The sequence below is a fragment of the Neltuma alba genome, unplaced genomic scaffold (genome assembly GCF_004799145.2).
Source record: "Neltuma alba isolate B1F8T4 unplaced genomic scaffold, ASM479914v2 tig00013375_pilon, whole genome shotgun sequence".
NCBI lineage: Eukaryota > Viridiplantae > Streptophyta > Magnoliopsida > Fabales > Fabaceae > Neltuma > Neltuma alba.
The window spans coordinates 11,990-32,884 of record NW_021637637.1 but is presented as its reverse complement, the minus strand read 5'-3'; the positions used below and the strand labels follow the sequence as shown (position 1 = coordinate 32,884).

Sequence of the window (20,895 nt, the reverse complement as noted above, 5' to 3'; positions counted from 1 at the left end):
GATTTATTTAATTAATTTAATTAGATTAAAAAATTAGGTAAGTTAGTTAATTATAAAAAATATAACATGTTTTTTATAAAACATCATAATCATTTTCATTAATATTCTCCCTTCTTCTTCTATTTGATTATGGTTGAAAAAGTATCCATAGAGATAATTTAGGGAAAAAAATAAATATGAGAAATATGTGTCATATTTAGGATCAAAATTAATTTAATAATTAGATCTTATATTAAGGACTGAAGGAATATTATTTTCCATTCGATTATTCAGACAATATTGACTCCAATTGCTAATGGAATTATATCTAAGCAAAAAAAGTTAGTTCCTCAGCATGTGACAAAAAGTTCAAATTCTTGTTAAAAGGATTACTCAACAATACTTCAGATATAATTACAACAGAAAGATACTTGTAGTTAGCAAAGAAAATATTTGCTTTAGTTATTAAAGAGTTGGATATAAGATTACATTCTCATAACATGTCCAAGGAACATCTATATTTTTGTTTAGAGATATTCTTATATTTAGTGCTTAACAATCTCTCAAACAGGATTGCTTCCTATGGATGATAATTATGCCTTGAAAAATTATAAATATAAAATATAAAGTTGGTCGTGGTTGGCTCATATATTTATAAAAAAAGGAGCTATTAATATTTTTTTTAATCATCCTCCTTGGGGAAACCAGTGATGTCCAGAAAAATTAAAAATTCAGCATGTTCCTTAACGAAGAAGTTGATGTTCTAGTATTTGCTATAACTGGTAAATGTCGGTGTACGCAATGATATGATAAAATGTTAAAAATGCAAAGATTTTGGATAGACAAAGGCGGAGACATAGAAAGCCTCGTTTGCCAGTAATGTACGTATATGTTTTAGTTTGAAAATCATTTTATAGGACAGACTACAGAGCTATCGGCAGTTCTGCACAGATTATTATATTTAATTTCGATTTTAGCAAACGGAAGAATCACGATGAGACGTGCTCGTGGTCGGAGAGGCGATCTACACCGGTTACCCCTCCGAATAAAATGGCGCGTTTTCCAATTTATTCGTCCTGCGAATGTCATCGAATCACTCTAATTTATTTTTATCTCGACAAAATAATATTTCCCGTGTATCGACTATAAGATCTTCTTAATTACTACCTCCGGTTTTTAATATAACATCTTATTTGATTTTTATTTTATTTCTAAATATAAGATTCAAATCCACGTTGTCTCTAATATTTATATATTTTTAAAATAATTTTTCTAATAATAATAGTTCTAGCCAACATACTTGATTAACAATGATACTTTAGAAAAAAACACTTATTTATTACAAATAAGTGACTTAACTTATTTTATAATCTTCTTAAATTAGTCAACTAACTCTTATAATTAGAATCAGAGGTAGTATTTTGCTTTAGTTTATATATAATTTATTTATTTTGTCTTTAATTTGTCAAAAAGCACCTTAGTTAATGGTCAGTTTTTCGAATAAAAAGTCATCATTAATTAAAGTAGATCCTATTAAATATTAGGAATTTGTAGATGAGCAGCACAAATATTCGGTAAATGAATTACAAATAATTAATTTAATTAATTTTTTATTATTAACAAATTTATTTTTTTGAGCTGAATAATACTTCATTTATTTCAAAATCAAAGGGAAAACTACGATGACCAATAACCTGTAATAGCCAATATCAGCTGAAAAAATACAATCAGAACCAACTAATTAGCCGACGCCAGTCCTATTCCTGTTAGAGATTGCCAGACTTTGGAGATCTCTTTGCAAAACCAGCAACAAAGAAGATGTTGGTTGAGTTAGCCATCCTGACGGAACCATTCTTCTCAAAGCAACAGCTGCAAGATGATCAGCAGCTTCATTCCCTGCACATTTTCCTTTAAAAAGAACATCCTTAGTTGCGATAGCCCAACTGCAGCACGCCATAAAAAATGCATAACCTTTGGTGGCATCCTAATTTTCCAGATACAAGTCCACAAATACTTTGAAGGCACATATGAACCACCAGGATCCTTTCCACCTCCACCCTGCAACTTATTTATAGCTACTTTATAACTCATTTTTACTGAGTAATCACCATGCCTGCTGTGTAGCCACATCAATCTATCAACTGATTGAGGCACTGGCATTCTAATTATACCAATACAGCACTTCTCTTCCTGATTCAAGCACCCTTCCACCCTTTCAAAATTCCACACTCCATGTCTGATCAAATCTTTAACAACCAAATTAGCCATATCATCGGATCAAAACCCTACTTCTCAAACCATAACCTTCAATATAGGGAATCCACCTATCAGAGAAAACTTTAATATTTTCTCCCCCTCCTATCTTCCAACACAAGTCATCTCTAAGTAATTCCCTCCCTTCCAAAATACTTGACCCACCCCCACAGTGCTCTACTATATATCCTTCTTGGCCTGCATAAAGTCATTATTTGGAAAATACTTTCCTTTTAAAATCCTACACCACAGAGCTTCAGGATTTTGAAGTAATCGCCGAGCCGTTTTTGCCAATAGTGCTTTATTAAACATTTCTAGGTCTCTAAAACCCAAACCTCCTTCACTTTTGCTCTTGCTTAATGATTTCCCTGCCTTCCAGTGAATCCTGCCTTCCTGTCCTTTCTGACCCCACCAAGAATTAATTTGCCACCATACTATCCAAATCCATGCTTTTTTTGGGAACTTAAAGCATGTCATAGGACACATAGGAATTGCATTGGCCACTGCTTTGATTAATAACTCCCTCCCAGCAAATGTTAATAACTTTTGCCTCCAACCTTGAATTAAAATGTTTTAAGCATGAAGGAGATTGTTGTTGTTGTTATATAATTTTTATCTCTATATATTAATTTTTCTTAAACATTTTAGTAAATCTCATAGTTGTGGTGGGCTACACCAACCAACATGCTGGTGTAAGCAACATACAAATTACAAACCAAGCACTAGTGGATGCATGTGGATGATTAGAATGAGTTTCTTATCATTATTTTTTCATTGTGCATATTGATCCATTGATAATATTTTTTGGGACCAATTTTCTCTGAGTTAGTGTTGATACAAGACTAGAGAATATTACTTAATATTGAAAAATTGGGAAGAAGGCAAAGAATTAATTTTTAAAACATCCTACAAAATTTATTTTATATTTTATGAGACAAAATAAAACTCACCTTACGTGATTAGTTGATAGGGATGTCAGCTGTGCGCCTCTCAGCGGCTCCTCGTTTTTAGGGTTTTTCCCAATTTTTTTTATGTCTTTGCATCATTAGATTCTATATAAAATAAATAAAATTTTGATATCTTACGGACAAAAAATGGTTCAAGTTTCATTTTTTAATGATTTTTTAAAGATTTAATGTTTCAAGGGGTTCAGTTTTTTTAATTTGGAATGTTAAAATCTCTGAAAAATTATAAACATTGAAAACTAAACCATTTTTTGCTCATAAGATAATCAAAATTTTTACTCATTTAATGCAAAATCTAATAATGTAAAGACATGAAGGAAAAAAAACATTTGAGAATGGCCCCAAAAATGCAGTGCAGAACCTCTCCATTGCATGCTCTCTCGAATGCGCCTCCTTTTAACTGAAATGGCATCGTTTGCTTATTTACAAAAAAAAAATGGCAGCTTTTTTTCTAGCCCGTTCAGCATCCATTTCAAATTTGTTTCGGCCTCCCTTGTTTTGCAGCTGAGCAGGAAATTCTGGGTTTTGTCTCCAAAAAATTTTTGCAAGTTATATGTGAGAAGAAATCATCGGAGAAGTTGCTCACTGGTTCACCACTTGTATTTATTGGTTGCCTCTTCATCAGTTATACACCTCTGTGCTATGGTTTGTATGCAATCCTTTGAGTTTTTGGCAGGTTGTTTCCTATATATGATCGTTTAACCAAAAAAAAAAGAAGAAGAAAGTTCACTCAAAAAAAACCAAAACAAAAAAAGAAAAAAATCGCTTCATTTTATATTCTCTTGCTCGCCTCTTGCGTGCTTCATCACCTTTGTCTTGGGTGACTTTCAGATGATCACCTGATATCAGTTTGCCAAATTTGAGATGGACACAAAACAGGACTGGGAAAGATAGCTGCCAATTCTTTCTTTAAAATAAGCAAACGATGCTGTTTCAATTAAAACGGAGGCCAACAATGAGGGGCAGGTAAGAGGGCACAGCTAATGCTTTCAGATCCCATGTTTTTCTTATATGCCATAAAATCACTTAAAATAAACTAAACCAAATACTCAAGTTAAAAGAATTACCAAATCTTGGATGCATTATAGATCGGATATATGGGTGAATCAGTCAACCTTTATACATGGAGGCCTTATATGAGATGAGAATAATAACGGGAAGTACTGTGGCTTTATAAAGGAATTGTGATATTTCCCAATTCCCACTGCAGAAATGACAGGTATTACTATTAGAGAATGTGGGAAGCTTTTGCTGAAACCGAGGCAAGAGACCTAGTCATGTGTGAGATTAAGAGCTATATATATATATATATATAAAAGATATATATATATATATCTGTATGACTATATTGCCATACAACAAGTTATTGTGCGGATTGGTTCCCCAGAATGGCTCATAATATGAGTTCAGAGGAAATGATTGTAAAAGGGCTAGAATGGCTCATCTACCCATCCAAGACCCATCACTCTTGGATGAAATTCTGAGTTAGAATTCGATATTGATATGTTTAGGTGCGTGCGTCTAATTATATTATATAAAAAGTATTGTGAGGGTGCCTCTTCCTCCCTGCAAACGAAGGTGTGAGCATGCATTTCTCCTCCATTAAATCCCTTCTTATTATACCACTACCGCGGATAGAGAAATACTAATCAATATGAATTTTTGGACCGTTCATGACTACTTCGACAATCTTATTCTTACCACTCTTGCCTATATTGAGTTCGACATTTTCGAGGTTTCATTTCAAGAAAAATGGTATGCTGTCGATCTAATTAGAGGCTGCGGCTCGTTCGCTGTCATGCAACAAATGAAGTGTACAAAAAAGGAAAAAAAAATCAAGTTTAAAGACAAAACTACAAAATTTTAAATTAAAGGATCAAGTGATCTGATTAACTAACTGTATACTTTTATTATTCTCTTCGCATCATATATCTCCTATATATAGTTCGGAGGTATGAAATGAACCATATGAGTGCGTAGAGTACTACATATTTTATGCTTGAGATATTTACATAAATTCTTCACTTGTCCTTCTCCTTCATGCGATCATTTTGCCAGGAATAAGAGGCAAATCAACCTCGTCACACCGTTCCACATACCTCGCCTCAAAAAATGAAGTCCTTGCCTGATTTGGTCAGTAGCTTACCCAAAATTCCCCTCCTATCCTCCACTTCAACACACTCCCTTCCATCTCTTTGTTCAGCTTCCACCCTACTCCTTCTCCATACTCGTCCCCTGCCAGCACCACCGACCCGGTTTTCGTAAACGGTCTGTTCGCTCCCACGTACCTCCTCCTCAAGACCTCAACCCGTGAACCGGGCCGTCACGCATTTCCCCGCACGGCCTCCTCGTTGCCGTCTCCTGACTCGTTGCCTTGTCGTACAGAACGACGTCGAATATTGCGGCATTCCCCTCCGCTTCTTGGTCCAACCTCCAGTTCTTCCTCTTCGTCTTCGTAGATGTCCTCGCCACCGCTTTTCCCTTGGAAAGTTTCAGGTTCTGGAAATTTCCCTTCACGATTTTCTGTATCTCCACTTCTTTCTCCGCGTTCTCTGTTGATCGGCTCAAACTCAACCAGCCCACGTACGTCGCTCGGACTTCCGGGCCGACCCAGATTCTAACGCTGGACGGGAAGTGCTTCTCCTCGCCGTACTCCGCCTCCTCATTTTGGTTCTTGAACTCGAGCTTCACCACGTGCAGGCCTATGTTGTCGACGCGTGCACGAACCTGAATGAACCCATCTTTGAAAGCGACGGAGTATTCTAACTGGACAAGGGCCTCAAGTTGCTGGTGGGCAAGAGCGTACTTTAATACTGACTCCTTAGCATCAAGACGAGGAATTTGAGGCTTCACACCATTGGAACTCGCCACTTTCATCATAGTCATCATCGACGCATAGCCCTTCAGAGCCCAAACGCCGTGAGCCTCAGTGGAGTATGAAAATCCCGGGCTCCGACATGGCGTTTGAACTAACGCCTGTAATCCTACGCCTAGCTCTCTGAAAATGCACAATTTTGCCATTATGTACTCGAGGGCGCACATGAAGCATAACTCTGTGTCTACGCCGACGGTGATTAAGAAAGTTCGCAGAACCGGCGACGGGTTAGACGAGACAATTTCGAGCGCTGAAGGTAGTAATGATTGAAAATAGAGCCAGAAGAGGCGTAAGACGAAGAAGAGGTTGAAGAAGGTGGAGAAGGATTCAGCGGAGTGAGAGTCCATGACCCACGCGATAGGCTCGGGTTTGAGCTTCTGGAGCTGTGCCCTTGGGCACGTATTGTTTGGCGCGTTGGGGGAGAGTGCTATAATTTCCTGAACAAGCTGCACAATCAGTGATTCAGTGGAAGGAATGGGTTTCTCTAGAAAGGTGACATTTCTCAGAGACCCAGAGAGGTTTTTCAACGTTGAGCAGGGTAGAGCCGGTAATATGGGTTGGACCCGCGGGTCAAACCCGCCAACCCGCCAAAAGAGACGGGTTAGGGTTGGCCTTTGGCCAACCCACCACCACCTGAAAAATATGAGCCCGCACCGCCATAACCCTAACTCGCGGTGGGTTGGCCCGCCAACCCGCGGGTTAACCCACCTATTTTTTTTTAAAAAAAAATAGATAACAAAGACAAAAGTAAAACAAATTTTTACTTCGAACTTTATTGTCATTAGAAATAATTAGATAAATAAGGTTATTCAATATTGCTCATTGGTTTCATTGAAAAAAAAAAGTGTGAACTTGTGTATTATTATGTTGGAAAATTGGACAATCATATACTATTTGTATTTTATTGTGTTGTAATTTTTATTTGGATGTTTCTAATATTTTATATCATTTTTAGTATTTTTATTTTGTATTATATATAATTGCTAACATTTAAAAAAATAAGAAAATTTAAAAAAAAACAAAAAAAATAAAAATAAAAATTTTGGCGGGTTGGGCCAACCCACCTTGGCGGGTTAGGGTTGGCAAAATGCCAACCCGCCAGAAAACGGGCCTTTTGAGCCCGCACCGAACAACCCACAACCCGCCACGGGCCAACCCCTAACCCGCGGGTTGGCCCGTTTTACCAGCTCTAGAGCAGGGTAAACCCCTGCAAGCAAACAGTGAAAATCATGGCAGCTTCTGATTCCGACCCAGAAGTCCGGTCATCTCTTAAATGAACAGACCGAGTGGAACCGTCCTGATCAGCTTGGGCTGAACTGGCGAGTTCGAATGCAAGTGATTCGGACCAGTCGTCCAAGTTGGGGAGATCGCATATCCATGACCAAATGCCCATTATTGAGAGAAAGCTAGGTTTGATTTCTCTCTCTCGTGTAGGGGTGTTTGGGAGATGAACCATGAATGAGAAATTTATGGAAGGAATGAATGATGAAGGAGGGGACAACTTGGAAGCAGAGGAGTCCAGGGACGGATGAGGAACTGGTGGTGGAAAGAGGCTAATTGTGTCTTGTTTTGAGATTTTAGGTTGGACTCATTAATGAGGCCAGTTTTGTTTCGCTTTTTAACGCAGATTCTTCTACGCCCTCATCTTCGAAAGGCATGCAATTGTTAGCAATTGTTAGCAACTGCATATACGTTTGTAGTCCCAGTTTATAAGGTATTATATATGTGATGTCATCGAATGGTTTCTTGGTTTTCATCACTTTTTTTAATGTTTATTTTCTTTTAATTAGTCAAAATAAAAAGAATGGGCTGTTTTTATTTTTGACTAAATGATCGCCCTCGATCATATTTAATTTGCAAACCAGAGCGGGGGACCCAAAAGTTATACCTGACGATGCACTGATTAAAATTAATCAGGCTATTATTAATACTAAAAAATTAACGAGGCTATTAATTAATGGACTAAAGTTTTTAAGGCGAAATGGGGTGCGTATACGTACGTATGTGTAATACCAATACAAATATACGAGTTATATTTTCCATTTTAATTAAAAAAACAATGCAATTGTATGGAGGGAATCAGTGTAATTTTTTGCGCCTAATTATCTGCGTAACCTGTGTATGTCTATTATAATATTATATAGGGATAATTAATCTCCAGGTTCTTATAGTTTCATCTGATTTTTAATTAGGTCCTTATAAAATTTTTTCTTTTTATCAGATCCTTTTACTTTCGTGTGTTTTTAATTAGGTCCTTCTATTTTTTTTTCTTTTTATCAGGTCCTTATAGTTTCACTTATTTTTTAATTAGGTGCTTTGTAGTTTTTGAAAAATATTTATTAACTTTATTCTTTAAAATTAATTTCATTTTTAAATTAATAATTATATAATTGGACAAAATAATTAATATAATCATTTAGTAATTAATAAATAATCAGAATAATAATTATACTTAAATATAAATTATTTATAATCATATTTTAGTTTTAGATAAATTTATTATTATAATTTGAATTTTATAATTATAAAAATTTGAATTGAAAATAAATAATATATTTGTTTAACTAAAAATTTAAAAGAATATTAACATAAGATTGTTACAATAATTTATTATTTTTAAAATGTTATTATTTGTCAAATAAAGAATAAAAACTAGAAGGACCTAATTAAAAACAAGTAAAACAATAAGGACCTGATAAAAAGAAAAAAATTATAAGGACTTGATTAAAAATATATGAAAATATAAGGATCTGATAAAAAGAAAAAAAATTATAGGAACCTGATTAAAAACCGGTTGAAACTATAAGGACTTATATATTAATTATCCCTATTATATATGTATAAAATATCTTGATCTCACCAACATAACATTTTAAGGTTTTACGACCTATTAATTTGTAGAAAAATTTATAATATATCCTCAATTTATTTTATTGATTAATATTTTTTTAGACATTTGAAAAAAGACAAATAAATAAAGACAAAGTTCTTTTTCTTTTTTGAACAGGGCGGATGGCATGTGTTTGGTTGACAATTCTTGACAGTGGCTTTGATTTTGAAAACCACAGACAAATTATGCAAAATAGTCAGTGCTCAATCTGAAAATATAGATTTGTAGGAAAAAGGTGAGCACTTGGTAGTTCTATTATGGTAAACTGATATAAAAAATAATCCTAGCTATGTGTAACCTTTAATTAATATTCTTTTTGTTTCTTATTATAAGTTTCAAATAACTAATTCACGGATAATAAATAATTAGTTAAAATTAATAAATAGCTAGAAATAGACTTTTATCTTTAAATATACCCTTATAATAAATGGAAAAAAAGAATAAAAAAGAATGTATGGGAAAAAATATCATAAGAGAGAAATAATTAAGGTTAACATTGAAAAAAAGCAGACCACACCCCTTCCCAAATTTGAAACTTATAAACAGGACAAGAGAGAGTAATATCTAAAATAGAAAGGTTTAAACACAAGAAAACTGTGGATTGAAATTTAGAAATGCGTGATTGGTTAATTACGTGATATTTTAGAATGAATTAATTAAAAGGCTTTTTGAAAAATGGAGCTAGAAGTTGAGGATACAATTGAGAAAGAAAGTTCAATTACTTGGATTGAGAGAGAGAGAGAGAGAGATGATAGGTTTGAAGTTTGATTTCGGAGATGAATTAATTGCGTTGACATATTTAGATTTTGGTTTGATAATCCGAATGATAACTACATATGGTTTGATTTCGGAGATGAATTAACGCGTATTTGGGTAATGTAATTCCATTTCCAATTCATTGTTCTCTTCTGCCAGCCGCATATCTTGAACACGCGCCTCTCGTCTTAGCCTAATAAAATTCAAGAGAATTACATTAATAAAATTGTTAAAGAGGATTATTGAATGCAAAGAACGAGAAGTATGGAGAAAACGTATCCATTATTCATGGTGAGATAGTATTAATAAGCTCATCCAACAACTAACAATAAATTCATTTAGGGTGTAAAACTAATCAACCCTTTCTCATCAATGGTGAGAAGTTAAGGGAGTAATATTTTACAATAGTTTTTCTTTACATCTAATTCATAAAGTAAGCGGTTCTCCCTATCCAAATGAGCACTCTAAATTCATTAGATTTAGATTATCTAAATCTGATTTGAATGGTCCATATTTAATTTTTTTATTTGTATTTTTATAAATAAATGCACTATATATATATATATATATATGAATTCATTAGAAGCCGCACTAAGGGCGTTTTTTTTTAAAAAAAAGGTATTAAGTACCCAAAAGGGACTTGTATTTAAAACTATAATTTATTCAAAAATACATTGGTTTTTTGCGGACTTCATTTTTTTTTTTTTTGATACAAAGCAGGGAAAGCAATAAGAAACTATCCTTTGTCCATATGGACTATAATCTGTAGCTCAGGGGGAGCGTTCGTGACCAGATGAAAGCCAGGCAGGGCTCCAAGTCCTTCCTTAGCTAGGTAGTCAGCAGCCTTGTTAGCCGATCTAGGAATCTGTTTGAGTGACACCTCCCACTCGCTGTGCAGCCAGCGTCTTGCTTCAGCAATTAGTGAATAGTCAGCGTGTAACGCACTGGTCCCCTCCTGAAGAAGGCTCACGGCTTCGGACGAATCGGACTCCAGAATAATATGCCTGTACCCCAAGTCCCATGCAACCTTCAGTCCAAGAACACAACCCCATACTTCAGCGGAGAGGCTGTCTCCATCAGCTAGTCTGAATATGAATCCCTGAAGAAAGCCACCTTCCTCATTTCTTATGACTCCTCCACATGCACCCACGTTGGCCACGTGTGAGAAAGCCCCATCCACGTTGACTTTGACCCATCCATTGTTGGGTGGGGTCCACTTAGGTGCGTTCACTGTGTTGTGTTGATTGGCTGTCTTAGAACTCTTGGTGGGCTTTTTCTCCCTAATTAACCAATGCATAGCAGGCAAGTGGACATACTACTGTTCCTTTTTTCATGTCGTAAATTAAAATATTTTTTAACTTTAACTGATTAATTATTTTTATAGAAATATAAATATTTTAATTATAATAATTATATTAAACAATGCATAATAATTTTAATAAAATGAATCTGAGCATGCATGCTTCTATTTCCCGTTAACAACATATTTAAGGTGTTGTTTGATATTAGGGATATACAAGGAAGAAGAGGAAGGGAAAAATTTTAATGAGCTCTGTTTGAAAAATTGGAGAAAAGGGGTTTATAATTTTAATAAAGAGAAGAAATAATATAAAAGAGTAATAAAAATTAATTAAAAGCTTTTAATCTCACTTTTTTTAATTTTTTAAATTGAGGTCATTAAAATTTTTCCTCCCCTCCTTTCTTTTCCATTTTCATCGTACCAAATGGACCCTATAAGTTTTTTTTTTTAATCACACATTAAAAGTTGAAGGATTTGAGTAGCATGAAATTTGATAAAATAAAATAATTAACATTCAACGTCAAACTTTGTGGGAATCAAATCCCGCCTAGATCCCGTTTAAACAAAAGAAAGGAACAGACTTTGGGGTAACATCATATCAGAGGGGACCGCCAGTAATCAGAGAGATAACAAGGTCGTCTAATAATTGGACAGTAACTGTATCAGAGAGCTTCCTTCTTTATAAGCGATCAGAAGGATATAGACAAGACCCTCTCAGAGGACGGCGTTTAAGTCTACTTCAGACTGCACAGAGGGGTTCATGCTTGGCAGCTCCAGGCAGTGACTTGCTGCTGAGGAAAACCATGATGTCATACCAGAGAGAACCTTACGAAGCAATTGCACGACAACTGCGTACAAAGTGATTGCGGCTTTCAACACAAAAAGACCCCATATGATGGACGCGACTATGCCCACCCATGGAACTAGGATCATGAGAATCAGCACAGGGACCAGAAATCCAAACAGTGGGCCAAGGGTTTTGATGATGACGTGATGAAGCTGATGCTCTTCACTTGGCGCTGCATATTCTGCAATGAAACACACAACGTAGAGGCATAGGCTCACAAGAATGGTCACCATGATCGGGTCCCTATCGGGATCATCAAATGGAGATTTCTCTCTGGATTGGTACGCAACTCCAACATAACCACCACTCGTGGTGATCAGAAACATAATGGCAATATGGATATGCTTCCTGTATGAGCGCCTGTAATGCCAAAATATATATAAACAAATGAATAACTGATCTTTTCACCAAAAATAAACCGAAACTTTATATCAGAGTAATAATTTTCTTCATCCCTGGCCAAACCCTTCAAATCATCTGCCTCCAAAAGCTCTTTGTCATAGAAAACATTACACAGCCCCCCTTCCCAACATACCTTGCCAATGAGCTTTGAGTTCCAGGCATGTCGCCAGGGATCACCGGGAGGTGGGGCCTGTCGATCTGCTCCAGCTGCGCCAGCGAGACGGTGGTTCCTTGTTGATTGAAGGAGTCCCTCCTGCGGGGTTGGTGGACCGCAGGCCTGCTGGTGGCCGTCTGCTCGAACTCCGCCGCGTGGGTTGAAGGAGTGGTCATATATAGAGGAGTAATGAGCAAGCTAGGAGAGAGAATAATCCAAGCTCCTCTCATGGATACCCAAGGCTGTGTGTAAAGAACAAGGGAGGGAGAAAGGCAGTATTTATAGATGGGAAGTTCGTTTGTCAATGCGGCGAGGAAAATTTTTCCCCATCATCGCATGCCAGGAAGCTGGCTGGAATCTTACTATGCCAAGAACTACTCGTCGCTTGCAAGGAAAACTTTGATTTGAAGTGTACAAATTTAAAATTTTTAATTATTTATTTTTAAATATAAAAAACTTGTTTTTTGAAAAAGTGATAGTTAAGATATTATCTTTATTTTAGATTCCATACATATTAAAATAATTGTTTTGAACAAATAAACATAACAAAAAAATTAAATCTAAACCATCCAAACGAAATAAGAACAGTTCAGATCTGATGAGTTTACAATACTCATCAAAGCGATGAGCACTGAAACTAGTTCTACTTCTTACTCATGAAATCTCAATCGTAGGTTTGCATTTAATATGGATGATGAAGATTTAAATTTTTAAATTTTTGTTTTTTTAAAAAATATTTTTTTTAATAGTTACATAATCAAGAATAAATGTAATATCTTAATTGTAAATTTTCTAAAAACAATTTTTATTTAAAAATTATTAGTTAAAAATTTTAAATCTAAATTATTAAAAATGTATATAAATTTGTGTAGATTTCACCATGCCAATGAGCATCATGATAGTCATCACTGCAATCAGCACCACCAGTTCCGCAAAGCCACAAACCTTATACATAATAATAGTATGAAATTAATTGAGCTTTCACATTTTAATCTCTTTCTGGCTTGTACAATATAAAAGAAGCCTCACATCTAACAGGTGGTCTGGTTGTATTATAATCGAATGTAAAAGGAAAATTTTTATAATTCAACCAAACTAAAATATGTCAAAAGAAAAGGAGAAAAATTAAGGTTCCCAAGTATTTGGTGGATTATAATTTTGTTTTTTATAAATACAGAATAAACTTTTAGATTAAAATGGAGCTATTATGAAATTATTAGTATCTTCTCTCCATTTTGAACATCTATTATGCATACATCTTGTAAATAAAAAATATACATAAATACTTTACGATTATATGAAAAAAAAAATTGACAAATATTAAGCAATTACTTCAAACTCATATGAAAAATTTGGACCATCTAATTAATAGATTCTTATCATTACAAGACTCCCACCTAGCTATCACGTCCGTTTCCAACACCTATTATAGAACCAGTTTTAGTGCTCATTACAATGATGAGTATTATGATACTAATCAAATCTCAATCATTTAAATTTAATATGGATCGCCGAGATTTAATGTTTAATATTTTTGTTTTTTAAAAAATATTTTTAATAGGTATATAATCCCAAATAAATGTAATCTCTTAATTGTAAGTTTCTAAAAAATAAATTTTTTATTTAAAAATTACTAGTTAAAAATTTTATATCTAGACCATTAAAACTGATTTTGAATAGTTTAGATTTTATCATAACAATGAGTATCATGATGTTTATCATTGTGATGAGTACTGAAACTGATTCCTTCCCAACACTCCTTTTTTCGCGAAAAATTCATCTTTGTTTCTAGATTTGCATTCTCCTACAGGCCCAACACCCACAGAAGAAATTCTAATCCACTTCCTTCAGAAATAAATATAGGTCATATTCTCAAATAAGTTGCATTTTCATATATTAGCCGCGTTTGGAAGTTAATTTCTTTTTAACAGCCACTTTTATTCTAAGTTATTTTGATCAAAGGTATCAAACCCATTATTGCATGCAGGATAGTATCACAGAAAAGGCTCTCAAGATATGCCCATGCTCATCAAGTAAGGGATCCGTTTTTGTGTTGATATTGGAATATATATAACATAGCCACCTTACATAAGTAGTAATCACGGTGATAGAGATTCTGGTTGGTCCTGGTTCGAACCGTAATGGCAAGAAATAGATTTTAATTGCCAGGTACTTTTGGGGCACTTTGAGTCTGCCCTTAGAAAAAAAAAATTCCATGCGGTTGTTATTATAAATTTTAAATAATCAATTTAATATGTAGTTAAAATTAGTTTAAAACAGTAAATAAATTAGACATATTTTTATTTTTAGACATACCATTATAATAAATGAGAATAAGGATGAAAGTGAACGTATGGGAAAGTATGATAAGAGAGAAATAATTATGAGCGATATTAAAAAAATACATTAAACGTTAAGACAAATGTAAATTGAAATTTATAAAATGATTTTTTTTTAATTTAAAACTCATATATAAGACCAGAGGGAGTATTAAATAGCGGTCTTCAGATTTCTGGTGCGCCTCTCCCTCTGTCCCTCTATTTTAATTGGGTGAAACAACTGTGTAATTATTTTCTCTAACATTTTGCGCTTCCCGTTTTAATTTTAACAATACGGATTTTTTTTTTTGGCCAACTTAACAATACGGATTTGGTTTTACGCTATTCACTAGTCACTACTTTCTTCTTATTAATTTTAATTATTTTCTCTTTTTCCCCAAGGCTTTGTCTTCTTGTTCACATGTTTGAATAATTAACATGTTATCGATTTAATTAGAAGCTGCTCGTTAATTGTCATGCAACAAATGAAGTGTACACATAAAAGGGATCTCAATTTTCTCGCTGCTTCAAAATCAAAGGGGTGGGAAACGTGCTTGACTGGAAAAATGTAACATGGGAATGGAAACTCTAGCGGTCCTCGTTCCGTTATAAATAAACATCATGCCGGATTCCCATTGGACTCCCTCCACTTCTTCTCCCAAAATAAATGAATATTAAAAAAATTAGCCGGCTGTTATTCCATTTTAAATAGTACTCCTTTGATACTTAATTTAAGACATATTTAATTAATTTAATTTAATTTAAAATTTTGGATAAGTCAGTCAATTATAAAAAATATGATATGTTTTTTCTAAAATATCATAATTATCTTTCTTAATATCCTTCCTCCTCCTTCTGTTTGATTATGGATGAGAAAGTATTAATATGGGTAGTTTAGAAAAAATTGATAAATATGATAAATAAATCTTACATTTTGGACTAAGGTCAGCTCAATAATTATGTTCTATATTAAGAACCAAACAAGTAGTAGTTTCTTAGTTATTTCATTCTATGCTTAATATAAGAGTTAAATAATTATTATAAGTGTTACAAATTTTTTTAAATTAATTACTGATTAAAAAATGTGTGTTGATTTTTAAAAAATTCCTTTCGAAATATTTACATTTGAAGTATTTATTAATGGAATCCTTAGTATATACTCCTCTGGTCCTATTTATAATGCACTTCCAGCATGTTTCACACAGATCAAGAAAAACCTTAAATTTTATTAACTCTCATTTAAAATTCAATGACTTTCCAATTTTATACCTATTTAATATACATTATACTTCATATAAACAAAGTCAACATAATAATAAATGAGGGGTGAAATTATACATTTACACAAAAAATTCTCTCAGTACTCTATAAATAGGATAAAAAAATACCTTCTCTTTCTGCTTTATATATCAAAGTTGGCAGATATCTTCTACCATATTGAAACAAGAGCTCCACAAAAGAAGGGCCTCAGATTTGAACCTTGCCGCAGTTGGAACAGCATCGCGGGCCCCCATTTGACAACTGTTACCAAGAGAGGCCTCTGATTTCCTCTTGTCCAGAACCGTCCTGGAGCTCCAGGAGAGTTGCAGCGAGACACGATGAAATAGATTCTGATAGTCATCCAAGTGACGCGCATAAAGATTACTATACGATAGATTTTGAATTGACTTCATTTTGCTCGTGGGACTCAGGGGTCCTTCTTACATCACTGTACGATAAATTCTCACAACATTAAAAATAAAAATCAAATAAGCTCTCATATTAAAGATTAGAGATAGTATTAAGTATATGCCATTTATTTTTGATGAAATACTATAATCACCATTTATATCTCTTATACATTTTTCCACTCACTTTTGGCTCCTTCCAGGCACAGGATTAGAGCTTGTTTAGATTGACTTATAAATAGCTTTTTAAATGTGACTTACGAAATACAAAATAAGTATGTGAGAAGAGTTTTATCGTGAACTTACTTAAAAATCCGTTTTCAAGAGACCTCCAAACAAGCTTTTGGAGTAAAGTGGGGTAACGTAAAGCTGGCAAAGTCCAGGTAAGACAAGGGTGTGCTCCGAAAACAAATAATGGGCACCCTTATGTGACGTGGCAATAGCGGCGGAATCACGAGAGTCACGAGCGAGACCCAAACCCAAAAGGCGGTTGGGCAAATTATTATTTTCCATTCAATTATTCAGACAATATTGGCTCCAGTTACTAATGGAATCATATTTACCTGGTTAGTTTTTTACAGTGTGATAAATTAAAGTTTGAATTCTCATTAAAGAAGATGCTCACATTTAAATTTAACAGTATCTTAAGTATAATTACAGCAGAAAGATACTTATACCTAGAAAAAAAATATTTGCATTAGTTATCAATGAGTTGGATATAGGCTTACATTTCATAACATGTCCAACGAACATCTAAATTTTTGCTTAGAGAGATTCTTACATTTAAATGCCTGAAAGTCTCTTAAACAAGATTGCGTCTTATGAGATGATACTTATGCCTTGAAAAATTATAAATATAAAATATAAAGCTGTTTGTATTAAAAAAAAAAAAAAGAGGAGCTGGTAACCTTATTTTATCATCTTCCTTGGGGAAATGACTGATATCCAGAAAAATTAAAAATTCAGCATGTTCCTTAACGAAGAAGTTGACGTTCCAGCATTTGCTATAACTGGTAAATGTCGGTTTACGCAGTGATGTATTAAAATGTTAAAAATGCAAAGATTTTGGATAGACAAAAGTCAGGGACATAGAAAACCTCGTTTGTCACTAATGTATTTTAATTTGAAAATATTACCTCTGTACTTAATATAAGAATTAGTTAACTAATTTGAGTATATCAAAAAAATTAGTTAACTAGTTATTCGTAATAAATAGGTATTGTCCTTCTTAAAATATCCTTGTTAAACAACTGTATTGGCTAGCAGTACCATTGTTACAAGGATTATATTGGCACAAAAGAATAAATATGAGAGACAAAATGGACTAGGATCTTATATTTAAAACTAAAATAAAAATCAAATAAAATTTTGTATTCCTCCTATCCTTAATATAAGACTTATTTAATTAATTTAATTAGATTAAGGAAGTTAGGTAAGTTACTTAATGATAATAAATATGACATATTTTTCCTAAAACACCATAATCATTTTCTTTAATATTTTCTCTCCCTATATTAAGGATAAGAGGAGTATTAAGAGCCGGAGGTAGTAATTTTATAGGACAGACTACAGGGTTATCTGGTGAAGAAACAGAGACCAGATTATTATATTTAATTTCAATTTTATCAAACAGAAGAATCACGATGATACGTGCTCGGGGTGGACCCTCATTTATTTTTATGTCGACAAAATAATATTTCCCTTGTATAAGCTACAGGATCTTCTTAACTATTTTGCTTTAGTTTATGTGTATATTTAGTTATTTATTTTGTCTTTAATTTATCAAAAAGTACCTCAGTTAATGCTCAGTTTTTCTAATAAGAAGTCATCATTGATTAAAGTAGATCCTATTAAATATTAGGAATTTTTTTATGGTATTAAATACTAGGAATTTGTAGATGATCAGTAGCACAAATATTTGTTATATGAATTACAAATAATTAATTTACTTAATTTTTAATATTAACAAATTAATTAAAATGTGTTATAGAACGAAGGAGATTTTTGTTGTTGTTGTTATATAATTTTTATCCGTATATATTAATTTTTTAAATATTTTAGTAAATCTCATACTTGTGGTGGGCTACACCAACCAAAATGCTGGTGTAAACAGCATACAAATTACAAAACAAGCACTGGTGGATGCATGTGGATGATTAGAATGAGTTTCTTATCATTATTTTTTCATTGTGCATATTGATCCGTTGATTTTTTTTTTTTGTGGATATGTAGTTAGTGGTGATACAAGACTAGAGAATATTGCTTAATATTGAAAAATTGGGAAGAAAGAAAATAATTAATTTTTGAAACATCCTACAAAATTTATTTTATATTTTACGAGACAAAATAAAACTCAACTTACATGTCACCAGACATGGGTGTAGCTGTACCCCTCTCACTTGCCCCTCATTTTTGGGGGCCTTTCCAAATTTGGTTTCGTGTCTTTGCGTTATTAGATTTTACATAAAATAAATAAAATTTTGATATCTTATGGGTAAAAAATAATTCAATTTTCATGTTTTTATGATTTTTCAAAGATTCAATGCTTTAAGCTGCTCAGTTTTTTTTTTTCAATTTATGGTGTTAAATATTTAAAAAAAATCATTAAAAATTAAAAACTAAATCATTTTTAACTTATAAGATATTAAAATTTCACTCATTTAATGTAGAATCTAATAATATCAAGATATGGAAAAAATTTGGGAAGAGCCCAAAAATGAGGGGCAGCTGAGAGAGCACAGCGAACACTTTCGGATCTCATGTTTATCCCATACGCCATAAAATCACTTAAAATAAACTAAATACCCAAGTTAAAAGAATTACCAAATCTTGGATGGATTATGGATTGGACATATGGGTGAATCAGTCAACCTTTATATGGAGGCCTTATATGAGATGAGAATAATAACGGGAAATGTGGCTTTATAAAGGAATTGTGATATTTCCCAATTCCCACTGCAGAAATGACAGGTACTAGAGAATGTTTGAAGCTTTTATTAATCTCCTATATATAATTCGGAGATATGAAATGAACCATATATATGAGTGTGTAGATTACTACATAATTTATGCTTGAGATTTCAATCTAACCCACATCTCTAGCATCTCGAAGCTAATTAATTAATAATCTTACTGACTTCTTGAGATATGTACATAAATTCTTCACTTGTCCTTCTCCTTCATGCGATCATTTTGCCTGGAATAAGAGGCAAATCAACCTCGTCACACCATTCCACGTACCTCCTCTCAAAAAAAGATCTCTTTGTCTGCTTTGGCCAGTAACTTACCCCAAAATTCCCCTCCTATCCTCCACTTCAACACGCTCCTTTCCATGTCTTTGCGCAGCTTCCACCCTACTTCTTCTCCATACTCGCCCCTTGTGAGCACCACCGACCCAGTTTTCGTAAACGGTCTGTTCGCTCCCACGTACCTCCTCTTCAACCCGTGAACCGGATCGTCACACGTTTCCCCGTCCGGCTTCCCCTTTGCCACCTCCTGACCCGTCGCGTTGTCGTACAGAACGGCGTCGAATATTGCCGCCTTCTCCTCCGCTTCTTGGTCCATCCTCCAGTTCTTCATCTTCGTCTTCGTAGATGTCCTCGCCACTGCTTTTCCCTTGGAAAGTTTCAGGTTCTGGAAATTTCCCTTCACGATTTTCTGTATCTCCACTTCTTTCTCCGTGTCCTCTGTTGATCGGCTCAAACTCACCCCGCCCACGTATGTCGCTCCGACTTCCGGGCTGACCCAGATTCTAACTGGACAAGGGCCTCAAGTTGCTGGTGGGCAAGAGCGTACTTTAATACTGACTCCTTAGCATCAAGACGAGGAATTTGAATCAACGCGGATTGGGTCTAGCAGAAAGGGCTAATCTCTTATAATGTGGTGAACTAAGGTTTGAATTTTTATTAGAAGAGATACCTATATTTAGTACTCGACAGTGTCTCGAATAGAATTGCTTCTAATAGGAGGATACTGATACTTTAGCGGAAAAAAAAAAAAGACGAGGAATTTGGGGCTTCACACCATCGGAACTCGCCATTTTCATCATAGTCATCATCGACGCATAGCCCTTCAGAGCCCAAACACCGTGAGCCTCCGTGGAGTATGAAAATCCCGGGCTCCGACATGGTGGTGGAACTAACGCCCCTAATCCTACGCCTAGCTCTCTGAAAATGCACAATTTTGCCACTATGTACCCGAGGGTGCGCATGAAGCATAACTGTGCGTCTACGCCGACGGTGACTAAGAAAGTTCACAGAACCGGCAACGGGTTAGACGAGATGATTTCGAGTGCCAAAGGTAGTAATGATTGAAAATAGAGAGAGCCAGCGTCGTTAGGGGCGTCGCAGGCGCAGAGCCAGAAGAGGCGTAAGATGAAGACAAGGTTGACGAAGGTGGAGAAGGATTCGGGCGAGTGAGAGTTCATGACCCACGCGATAGGCTCGAGTTTGAGCTTCTGGAGCTGTGCCCTTGGGCAAGTATTGTTTGG

The 20,895-nt window shown here is 34.4% G+C and overlaps 1 protein-coding gene across 1 annotated transcript; it reads right to left on the bottom strand.

The window, feature by feature from the left end:
* Positions 1-5,249: 5,249 nt before the first annotated feature.
* LOC114736846 (uncharacterized) lies at positions 5,250-20,228 on the bottom strand. The gene is made up of 2 exons (XM_028924731.1): positions 19,837-20,228; positions 5,250-5,485 (listed from the first exon to the last, which is right to left on the bottom strand). The coding sequence occupies exons 1-2, from the start codon at positions 19,983-19,985 to the stop codon at positions 5,332-5,334; spliced, it is 303 nt and encodes a 100-aa protein (XP_028780564.1). The 5' UTR covers positions 19,986-20,228; the 3' UTR covers positions 5,250-5,331.
* Positions 20,229-20,895: the final 667 nt, after the last annotated feature.